The sequence below is a fragment of the Danio rerio genome, chromosome 20 (genome assembly GCF_052040795.2).
Source record: "Danio rerio strain M-AB ecotype USA chromosome 20, GRCz13ab, whole genome shotgun sequence".
Classification (NCBI taxonomy): domain Eukaryota; kingdom Metazoa; phylum Chordata; class Actinopteri; order Cypriniformes; family Danionidae; genus Danio; species Danio rerio.
This window is the reverse complement of record NC_141040.1, coordinates 44988530-45000532: the sequence shown is the minus strand read 5'-3', so window position 1 is coordinate 45000532 and position 12003 is coordinate 44988530. Positions and strand designations below refer to the sequence as shown.

Here is a 12003-nt window from a genome sequence, read left to right as displayed (position 1 = left end):
TACCTAACTCTACTCTGATCGCTGGCAGACTGGCGATGTCTTTGAACCACTCACACACCTCATGTGCAGTACGAAAGGAACGTTCCACTATTCTTGGGGGCCCCCGGTTTTGAACAGAAGTAATAATGTTAAAACCTTAACAGTTATAGAACGAACTTACAAAATATGGAAGAAAATGTATAAAAGAGCTACATGATTAATGTAGGCTTCTTGGCACTGAAGAAGCCTACACGGGGGCCCTAAGCGACTGCTTAGCTCGCTTATTGGTTAAGTCCGCCCTTGATTATATTACACATTATTCATTCATTTTCCTTCAGCTTATTCCCTTTATTAATCAGGGGTTGCCACAGTGAAATGAACCGCAACTTATCCAGCATAGGTTTTACACAGCGGATGCCATTCCAGCTGCTACCCAGTACTGGGAAAAACCCATTAACTCACAATCATTCTCACACATACACTTTGGCTACCCTAGCTTATTCAATTCACCTATAGCGCACGTCTTTGGGCTGTGGGGGAACCAGAGCACCCAGAAAAAAACCCTCGCAAACTCTGAGAACATGCAAACTCCACACAGAAACACCAACTAGTGTATATATACACACAGTCGAGCCTGAAATTATATACATTATACACTCTTTAAACCGAAATTATTTAATTATTCATACCCCAAGAGTATGAATAATTTCGAATTTGACTGTAAATATGTATTAATCACTTGTTTGTCCTAAAATAAACACATTTTCATTTTTAAACAGTTTCTTAAGATTTACTGAACATATTAGGTAATTATTATTTTTTTTAATTATATGAAGTAACTTTTGAAAACTTTTCTTCCAAGTTGTATTGTTATTGTTTGAATTGTAATGCTATCTGTATGGGTCAGAGACTTGAGTGTAGTATATACTATTGTTAAAGCCTTTCAATCATTAATGTGGCACTCCTGTGTACTTGCGTTCCAAATCCAGCTCTTTTTCATGACCATCTGACAACGTGACAGTCTGCCACTTTCAGCCATTACGCAATCTTAGTAAAGCCCAAAAATCAAGGTTCAACTTTTCTCGTCGATCACTTGGTATGCGGCTTAGTTTCTAATAGGTGCAGCTCGCTAAAGGTAAGAGTGAAATCAATATAACATTGTTGGTGTTTTTTTCTTTCATGTATTGTTTTAAAGGTTGAATGCTAATTTATAATAAAAAGGTGTTGCCTGTAATGTAAAAACAGTGTTTAGGAATGATTAAAAATAATGATCTGATCCTAATTATGCTAAGTACTTAATTGCTAATACCTAATTAATCATCTTAATGATTCTAGTTTACCTTAAACTAAAGACATAGACAGTAAAGCTGTGAAGAATGAATTTAACAATGTTTGCATGTATTATTTTTACCATTAGTTAGAGATGTTTTCAATTAAAAACAGTTTTCTGTCATCTAGTAATACCAGTATGTAGTATTTAGCATCAATAGCACATTCTTTTTATTTTTCACCAGCACCATATATTTAAAAAAAATAACTTACTTTACAATTTTATTAAACTCCATTAAATGTGAAATATTTAAATTAATAACATTAATTTATTGATTAAAGTTATTTTTATTATTATCATCATCATTATTTTTATATATATTTTTTTTTAAATGATCATCTATTCTTCATGTCAAATCTGAGTAGAATTTAGATTTTCTTCCCGTCAAATTCGAGTACAAATGTTCAGCTTGTTTAAAGGACTTATTAATAATTAAGTATATTAATCTATTAAGAGTATGGCATTAATGAAGGCTAGTTAAAAGGCTTATTGATTAAGTTTAACTTACAGTGGACTTTGTATTTAATCTGTGTTCCCTCTCTTTCTTATGTCAATTTTTTAGTAAAAAAAAATCTGAGCATCAGAAAACATGGGAGACTGGGGATTTCTCTCATCGTTATTAGACAAAGTACAGTCTCACTCCACCGTTGTTGGCAAAATATGGATGAGCGTGCTTTTCATCTTTCGGATCCTGGTGTTGGGAGCAGCGGCGGAGAGCGTTTGGGGTGACGAACAATCAAGTTTGGTTTGCAACACCTTGCAACCTGGTTGTGAAAACGTGTGCTACGACTGGCAGTTCCCCATCTCACACATCCGCTTCTGGGTCCTGCAGATCATATTTGTCTCCACTCCGACTTTGGTGTACCTCGGCCATGCGGTGCAGGTCATTCACAATGAGAACAAACTTAGGGAGAAGAAAAAAATCCTTGGTGATGGCCACATGTTGAAGGAACCCAAATACACCGACAGCCAAGGCCACGTCAAGATTAAAGGAAACCTCCTCGGCAGCTATCTAACGCAGTTGTTTTTTAAAATCATCCTTGAAATCGCGTTCATTGTTGGACAGTATTATTTATACGGCTTTATTATGGTCGCCAAGTTTACATGCTCCCGTTCCCCTTGCCCTTACACTGTTGAATGTTTCATGTCCCGTCCCACCGAAAAGACCATCTTCATTATATTTATGCTAGCGGTGGCCTGCGTATCTCTGTTACTGAATGTCATAGAGGTGTTTTACCTGCTGTTCACCAGAGTGGGATGTCGGAAGAGACGATCACATACTGTTACTACGGCTAAAAACCCGGCCAGTTTGTCTTCCTCCTGGCAGATGAACTCTGAAGACGCTCTGAAGCAAAACAAACTCAACAAGCAGTTTGAGAGCGGACAGAGCCTTGGAGGAAGCCTGGATGGGGCGAAAGAAGACATGCAATTGATGGAAGATCACTAGATGTTGACTCAGAAACATCTTTATAATTAAATTTTGCGTTGTTCAGTATTTAGTCAGTTGACTATTGTATGATACTTATCAAATGGATTGTGTTTAATTATTGCATGATCATTTCGTGCACAATGCATGTGGTAATTGGATAGTTTTGATAAACTATGGCACAAAAAAAAAACACTCATTGCTGTATGATTGTAAATACTGCCTGTAAATATATGTATTAAGAGTAAGCAAACTCTAAGAGTAAGCATCTTTTGCTTAATTTTCACTGCCTGTCTTTTTTCTCGTTACAAAATATAAATTTATAGCAATGTGTGTTCTGAATGTAAATGTAATGTTCAGAGAACAATAACAATTTCTTTGTTTGAAATAAAACTTAAAAATGAATTAAAACTCTTTCCTTGCAAGACATTGTCTTCAATTAAGTATATATGTTTTATATATGTTTATTTATTTATTTATTTATTTATTTATTTAATTAAATGCACATAATGAATATAATTTCGTGCAGTACCAGGTGATGATTTTATATATTATTCATTCATTCATTTATTTTCTTGTCGGCTTAGTCCCTTTATTAATCCGGGGTCGCCACAGCGGAATGAACTGCCAACTTATCCAGCAAGTTTTTACGCAGCGGATGCCCTTCCAGATGCAACCCATCTCTGGGAAATTTATATATTATATTATATTATATTATATTATATTATATTATATTATATTATATTATATTATATTATATTATATTATATTATATTATATTAGATTAGATTAGATTATACACTACCGGTCAAATGTTTGAGGTCAGTAGGATTTTTAAATGTTTTAAAATAAGCTAAATGTCACCGACTCTTAGCTTATATTTAATTTAATAGGTTATTCCAGTGATTTTAAAGATGAATTTTCTGGTTTATTACTCTAGATATCACAATCACATGATCCTTTCATTCTAATAGAAAATAATAATAATAATAATTATTATTATTATTATTATTATTATGTAAGTAACAGTAACAGTAATAAATAAGTAACAGTAATAAAAGCAATAATTACTGGAGTAATAATTTAATTTGAAACTACAACTTACTTAAAATTGATAGTAATAAATGTTTATTAAAGTAAAACTTTTATTTTTCCATTTGATAAATGTTGATATGATGAACAGAATAACTTTCTTTAAAAAATAAAAACATGAAGAAAACATATATATATATATATATATATATATATATGATATACACAGTGCTCAGCATAATTAAGTAGACACTATTTTGAAATTGTTGATATTTTGTATGATATTTTGTATGATATTTTTATCAATTTCTCAGTGAATATAGGCAATGTCTTTTGGTACATTTAAATAAAACTGATTTAATAAATGGCTTAAGTACTGACTAATAGGCATGGGCCAGTATATATAACGGTGTGTTAACCTTGGATAAAAAATGTCACTGTTTCACAGTATTGTAATTACTGCTCTAAAATATATTCTTTTAATATGTCTGGGTAAAAAACAAAAACTGTTTTCAGCTTTGAGCAAAATGACTGTGTTCGAAATCACATTCCATACTACATATATAGTACGCTAAAAACAGTATATGAGTAATATATCTGAATTCACAGAATTCGAAAAACAGTATGCGAGAAGTGACCGGATGACCTACTACATCCAGCGAGATTTCGAAGTGTGCATCCATCCAATCGATGCTATGCTATCCCATTATGCACCGCTAGAGTATTCATGAATGCAAGTAAAGCGGGTATGCCATGTGATGATGACAAAATGGCATTCATAAACGTCCGAGCTCCAGTTATACTACTTGCATTCATACTGTAAAGAACACACTTTTCAAATGCAGTACCTACTGAAAAGTAAGTGATTTTGTTGCAGCCAATACATTTTATTTTAAAAACATTTTAAATATTTTGAAATAGAAAATATGTCAGGCTAAATTATTTAAATGAAGACTTCTGCTATCTCCATTTGCTTCAATAAAACAGATTTCTTTACAATTTAAAATGGCATCTTTGGGGTTTTTTTTTCTGCTTTTCTGTTGTCCTAAAAAATACAAAAAATAAATGAATGACAAAAAATCTTACATGTATCGTAGGAACTGTACAACAGACAATTTTGACGGTTTGAAAACCTTGACTTTTCCAAACCGCGGTATACTTTGAAATCTATTATCGTCTAATGCCTACTGACTAATCTAACGTATGCACAAATGTAATATTGTAAAGCATCCTATTAAAACATGAATTTAAAAGAGATTTGTGAGGGGTATACTTATATATGCTGAACACTGTAAAAAAATAAAGAAACGCATGTAAAACATCATATAAAACCCGCAGATTAAGCTGCAGGCTGCATTAAAAGACTTGGATTATCTTTATACTGATGTGTGTTGTTCTCACATATCTCAAAAATGGCCACGCTGCTGATTTTTATCACTATATTTTTTACAGACTCCAGCACAAAACTAGCTCAGATGATGAAAACCTTACAGCACTAAAACTCAAGCATTCATTATGTTATAAAACCGTCTCATGTTGTGCATGGAGAGGGAATATTTATTCTGCTCTCTTCTCTCGCAATGAAACATTAAAAACACAGCGGGTTTACTTCCTATAGCGCTCATTGTGTTCAGAAGTTCCAGTAATGTTATGAAGCACTCTGATGGCAAATCGATATACTGTGCCAAGCTTTATTTATCTTTAGGCAGGAGTGTATGTGTCCGAACACAAATTTTGACATTTTGTCTGGCATGTATGTACTTATCCAAGATTCTCTAACAATGATTAATATTTAACTTTGTGCTCAAATTTATCCTGTTATCCCAAATATGGCCATGGAATGGTTTATCAGACGTCAAAAGGAATGTGACAGCCCAAAAAAAAAAAAAAAAAAATTGCGAAATCCAGTGCACCGAAGTTCAATCTTTACACCTGACACATGGCATTTAATCATTGAGCAACGTAGTCAATCAGCAGCGGATTCAGACGCAGTTGTCACAGGTAGAGATATGCCTTTTTCATACTATATTTGAACGTTTTTTGTGGTTAAATATACTAGTTATATGTACCGTAAGGTTTACTTTATGGCTATGAAAAGGTACCAGATCTGATATTCAATTCATCTTTATTTCTATAGCGCTTTTACAAAGTAGATTGTGTCAAAGCAGCTTAACATAGAAGTTCTAATGAATTAAAACTGCTTCAGTCCAGTTTTCAGAGTTGAAGTTCAGTTTAGTTCAGTTCAGTGTGGTTTAATGTCCACTGCTGAAAGTCCAAACACTTAAGAACAATGCTCATGATCATGATCTAGTCTTTATATTACTGTATACAGACGGATTTTGCTACATGTTAACCATTCACGGTTTCAAACTGAATGAGTGATTGAAAAAGTCAGTCATCCATATAGTTCGGTGTTGTTAAGCATGTTTGAAACATATGTTTGCCGAGTACTTGTCTAATTTTTCATTGTCATTAACACAAATATAATTACTCGAATGCAGAGAATAGTTTGCGTTCAATATAAATACAGAGAGCAGTCAATGTTGTTGTTGTCCGCTTAAGTTCAAGTAAATGTACTCATGTTCAGTTCAAGTCTTATTTTAACTGATATTTTGTCTTGTTTTAATCAGATTTGAACACTGCACCTTGAACGCTCTTATCTTTTGAACATCGGATTTTTGTCACAGTCCACACAGGTACTGTGGGCAACGTTTATTTCTCTGCATGAATAATCATTTCACTATTCTCTAATAATATTACTAATGATTCGAATGAAACTTGCACACAAAGTGAGTACACAATGAGTAATGCTGTTTATGACATTGTTTGTGCCAGATAGTAAGCACTGGCTCTGTATACTTAAATATTACTCATTGATATTGTTTTCAGCATACATAGTGCTCAACATAAATGAGTACACCCCATTTTGAAAATTGATATTTTCAATATAATTTGATGCATTTGAACAAAACAGTTTTATGAAACAGCAGTATTTATTAAAATTATATTTTAGTCACCAAACATATTTAGAAATTGGACGATTATAAATTTAAATTTATGTAAAATACAGGAAAATATATATAGAATTTTTTTTTAATTTTTGGTTAATTATTTCTCCCTAACATATAAATTTGGGTGTAATAATGTTGGACTGTTATCATAAGTTATTTTGTTATACAAGCCCCAGATTTGGCTTCAGTGCTGACTAATCTAATGTATATGCACAAATATAATATTGTAAAGCATCCTATTTACACATATTTATAAATTTGGGTGTACTCATTATTGCTGAGGACTGTATATATGTGTATGTGTGTGTGTGACACAAACCAACATATAGTGTTATTTAAAGCATTATTTTACAATATCATAGAATAACAAAAAAGGATTTACTTTTATAGAAACATACTTCTTTTGTCTGGACTTACATTACAAGTAGAAGTTTAATACTGCAGTTCTGAGTAGATAAAGAATGTTCAAATATCAATACTAAAACAATACTGTCTAAGAATGACATGCTGAAGAGCAAACAAAGACTTTATCTGTGTCAAAAATGCGCTTCTATTCTATGCGCTACTATGCGCTTCTGCACTTACAAACTCAACAACATAGTATCCGCTTGTTAAGTGTGACGTCATGTGAAGCGGCTTCTGGGTCTAAGCCCTATATCAACCTGTATGGGGAGCCACATCAAATGGTAAAAATAAACATTCATACAAATACTTTCGAAAATCGCGATCGCAATGTATATATCCATGCCTACTATCCAATGGCCAGAAAGTGAGTAATTTTTTAGAAATTGTAAAAATTTTGATATTTGTGTTGCAGCAAGTCCAGAGACTGTTGTGTACACCATGATTTGATATAAAATTCACTTTAATGTGTGATAGGACTAAAAAGAGCTCATAAATGAATATTCTCTCAATTCAAATGAGTAGCAGCTTGGACCCGGAAACAGGATTTCATACATCACCGATACGTCACAACAAGCGAATATGTATGTAGGGTCGTCCCAAATGGAACATTAATGTTTTTTTACTATGCGGAAATTCAAACTGTTTCCCTGATGATGTTTGACGGGTGCCAAATTAGCTAAATAAATGGCTAAACTATCAAATAATACCTGCCATGAGTATAACCACATTCACCATCAGGGGGCGGTATAATGACTTTCGTAGGAGAATTTTGATTTCACAATCCAAAACAAATAAAGTAATAAGGGTGTCACGATCCTCCAAATCCTCGATTCGATTACATTTTCGATTCTAAAGGCACGATTCAATTAGATTTTCGATTATGAATAATTAATTAATTAATGACCAATTAATTATTTGTACCTACCGTTTAAACTACCTGACCTGCGTGGTCTTTGTTTTACCCATAAACAAATCCTACAGTAAATGAATAAAGGCAAGATACACACATAATTACCACCTGTCAATCACTTTTTCTGCGGGACTCGTGAATAGGCAGTGATCTGTGTCGTTATAATGGCATCGGTAAAAAAGACGCACAACCAACAGGAACCAGCCAACAGTATCTGAGGTGTTCGCTAAAATGACTAAGTACAAGTGAGTGAAAGATTGAAGCAGCCCTCTGACTGCCTGAACCTGCTGTCTCGAGCGCATGACTGTGAGTGCGTCTGTGTCTGTGTGGTCACGTGATGTGCATTTTCAGAGGTAGAGAGGAAGGAGAGCTGCTCAGAAATGCTACACGCCACTGTGGATGTCAAATCGTTGTTGTTCTAAAATGCCATTTAAAAACAAAGACAGTGTAAACAGGGCCTGAGTGTGTACTTTTCGCAAACGGATTTGCAACGGGGGCGGGCGGAGGATCGCGATGCCGGTGTTGTCTATTGGACGAACCGTACGTAATACGTACATAGCAGAGCTTGCAAAACTGTGTTTTTTTTGTCGACAACATGAACGTTGTCAACATAACTCACTGGAAATCCAAAATGCTTACACACCGGCGACTTCATTGAAAGAGGAGAGGGTTTAAGTTCTGTCAACGGGTCTCCTGCTTCTGCAGTTTTTACAAGCACTTCAACAAGCCTGTTTTTTTTCCCCGCTTGGCAAGCCAAGCTGACGTGACATGGGGGCGTGGCAGCATCGACGATTCTATTTTTTGATTCGATAATCGAAATTGAGCATAAATTTCGATTAAAAATCTAAATCGTGACACCCCTATAAAGTAACCCAACATTAGTGCCTGATAGCTCCACCCCTTCTGCTTGTTGAGTGCATAAAGCGTAGATCTTTCCACACTTCATTTTAATGGTTGAATAAGTGCATCATCCGGGTATTTAAAGAGCACTTATTATTTTCAGAGTTTTTTTTTTTGTTGTTTACACTATACTACAAAATGACGCAGAATAGTGCATAATTGTGCGATTTGAGATGCAGCTTTTATTTTTGGCTACAGTTCCACTATAACTCAAAAGAAGGTAATGATTCACACTCAATTGCTTCGTACTGTTTTTATTTTTACTTTTTCTTACATTTTACGGGTGATAACACACAGAGGAGGCTTTGTGCCGAAACATCTGTTTGTCTGTTATCACCCGAAAAATGTAAGAAAAAGTAAAAATAAAAACAATACAAAGCAATTGAGTGCGAATCATTACCTTCTTTTGAATAATAGTAACGATTAGATTAACGCACCAAACCAAAGAAGTAACAAAAAAATAATAAATGCAAGCGCGCAGGACAAACTTCAGTAACTCTACAGTTCCACTATACTCTCACAATTATCAAAAACTAACCACTAATACTGCAATCCCTCCAGTTTTGCAGGTAGACAAGGCACTTCAGGCTCAAGCATGGGAGAATGGGGATTTCTCTCCAAGCTGCTGGACAAAGTGCAGTCTCACTCCACAGTGGTTGGGAAGGTGTGGCTCACGGTCCTGTTTGTCTTCAGGATCATGGTTCTCGGGGCTGGTGCTGAAAAGGTGTGGAGCGACGAACAATCAAAAATGATCTGCAACACGAAACAGCCTGGTTGCACGAACGTATGCTACGATCACACCTTTCCCATCTCCCATATTCGCTTCTGGGTTCTTCAAATCATCTTCGTGTCCACGCCAACACTTCTATACTTCGGCCACGTCCTGCATGTCCTCCACAAAGAAAAGAAACTGCGACACGAGATCGAATCCCATGCTGAAAAACAAGGCCTCAAACAGCCGAAATATATAGACGATTACGGCAAAGTCATAATCAAGGGCCAATTATTGGGTAGTTACCTAGCCAGCCTGTTTGTGAAGATCTTGCTAGAGGCCGCGTTTATCGTTGGCCAGTATTATATTTACGGTTTCATAATGATCCCGAAGATCGAATGCTCCCAGTCTCCTTGCCCTCATACAGTTGAGTGCTACATGTCCCGTCCCACAGAGAAGACCATCTTCATCATCTTCATGCTGGTGGTGGCGTGCATCTCTCTGCTTCTGAACGTGGTTGAGATGTTCTACCTGATATGCCGCAGGTCAAAGAGACACCGCGCCGCAAAGATGACTTCATTTCATAAAGGTTTAAACGGATCCAAGGTGTACATTTCAGGAACTTCAAAGTCTAGCAAATCTTAAGGGTTTAAAATATTATTATGCTTGATGTTTAGAGCTTGGCCGTGGCTAAATGAGACTAAGATCTGGGAATTCAAATTTGTTTTGCAGAGTTTTTGTTTTGCTTTTAAATGATGCCCAGCTAACAGCTAGCATTTTAAAGTTCATTTATTTTCCTTTAGCTTAGTCTCTTTATTTATCAGGAGTTGCCACAGTGGAATGAAGCACCAACTTATCCAGCACATGTTTTACACAGCCCTTCCAGCTGCAACCCAGTACTGAGAAACATCCATACACTCATTCACACACATGCACTATGGCCTATTTCATTCATTCATTCATTTTCTTTTCGGCTTAGTTCCTTTATTCATCAGGGGTCGCCACAGCGGAATGAACCACCAACTTATTCAGCATATGTTTTACACAGCGGATGCCCTTTCAGCTGCATCCCAGTACTGGCAAACATCTATTAACTCATTCACACACATACACTATGCCAATTTAGTTTATTCGATTCATTTATACAGCGTGTCTTTGGACTGTGGGGGAAACCAGAGCACCCAGGGGAAACCATTCCAACACAGGGAGAACATGCAAACTCCACATAAAAATGTCAAATGGCCCAGCCGGGACTCGAGCCAGCAACCTTCTTGCTGTGAGGCGGCAGTGCTAACCACTGAGCCACTGTGTCACCCAATTCTAACGTTACACTATTAAAATAAACGTTCCTTATTGGCATTGACGGTTCCATGATGAAAAAGACTCTTTATAGAAAAACATTTTCTTTGGAGAACCAAAATATGTTCTCCATCACTGGGAAAACAATAGTTCCTCCTGGCACCTTTGTCTGTAAAAGTGTATAAATGTTTGTCTTCCACACGGTAAAAACAAGTTGATTCAACTTAAAATTTATAAGGACATTTTTGAGTTTACTCAACTTACATTGAGTCAAGTGCAGTAACTGGGTTGAAAGTTAAGTAAACTCAAAAATGTCATGAGGTTTTTTGCTTTAAAAATTTAAGAAGTCAACTTCTTTTTTTTTTTTTTACAGTTAAGTAAAATTAATAAAACATTTATCCGGTGTCTTTAAAATGTTCTCAAAACATAAAAACATCATACTTTTTTTGTAAAACATATTTTGATCTTAAACATTCAGGAACAATAATATTTCATAACTTGAGAATGCTAGTTCAGTTGGCTGGGATATTTTAAACAACGTTTGCACCAAAACTATTGTTTTATAGGATATTTCTGGTAATTTATTTTGTATGAACTATTTTTAACTTCTGACTTGTCATATATCCTGCCATTTATCTCATCTGATAACATGTGATAATAGTTCATTATGTAACAGTGTTAATGCTTTTATTTTTCTCTTTCAATTTGGTTAAAGCTAACCTGATGGAGGAAAGCAATGATAGCTAATGAAGGCCTTGCTTTTTAGGTCAAGCTAATTTCTGCATTCATATGTATATTATGCTGTTAATCCTAAATTGTTTACTTTCTTAAATGTATATACAATGCATTTGTAAATATGTGTAATTATGTTTTAGCTTTCTTAAAACATAATAAAGTATTCCTCAGGTAAATGTGTTGTGAGAAACGTGCAGTATACATTGGACAAGATTCAGCAAATAATCAAACTCTTAACAACATTAGCCATGGTTTTAGAAAAGA

The 12003-nt window shown here is 35.0% G+C and overlaps 3 protein-coding genes across 6 annotated transcripts in view; 2 read left to right on the top strand and 1 right to left on the bottom strand.

Annotated features, from left to right (window-relative positions):
• The window catches only part of tbc1d32 (TBC1 domain family, member 32), a 98998-nt gene that overhangs the window by 86633 nt on the left and 362 nt on the right, over window positions 1-12003 (bottom strand). For both annotated transcript variants that reach the window (XM_087297532.1, XM_087297533.1), the window contains one exon: window positions 2547-2711. The gene's annotated coding sequence lies outside the window, so the exon portion shown is untranslated. The remainder of the gene's footprint in view (window positions 1-2546; window positions 2712-12003) is intronic.
• gja13.1 (gap junction protein alpha 13.1) lies at window positions 1049-3147 on the top strand. The gene is given in 2 exon segments (NM_199612.2): window positions 1049-1114; window positions 1872-3147. A coding segment is annotated over 1 exon segment (858 nt). The 5' UTR covers window positions 1049-1114; window positions 1872-1898; the 3' UTR covers window positions 2757-3147.
• Window positions 5674-11915, top strand: gja12.1 (gap junction protein, alpha 12.1). Of its 3 annotated transcripts, NM_001007324.1 has the most exons (3): window positions 5729-5768; window positions 6398-6463; window positions 9555-11915. In NM_001007324.1, exon 3 carries the CDS (start codon window positions 9589-9591, stop codon window positions 10348-10350), a length of 762 nt encoding a protein of 253 aa, NP_001007325.1. In that variant the 5' UTR covers window positions 5729-5768; window positions 6398-6463; window positions 9555-9588; the 3' UTR covers window positions 10351-11915. The 3 variants fall into 3 exon arrangements, with proteins under 3 accessions (XP_087152764.1, NP_001007325.1, XP_087152765.1); XM_087296638.1 differs by lacking the exon at window positions 6398-6463 and having other exon boundaries at window positions 5674-5768; XM_087296639.1 differs by lacking the exons at window positions 5729-5768; window positions 6398-6463 and adding an exon at window positions 9097-9213 and having other exon boundaries at window positions 9411-11915.

What these genes read in the sequence shown, in the direction of transcription:
- gja12.1 (XM_087296638.1), top strand. Translation starts at nt 9,589, where the DNA reads ATGGGAGAATGGGGATTTCTCTCCAAGCTGCTGGACAAAGTGCAGTCT.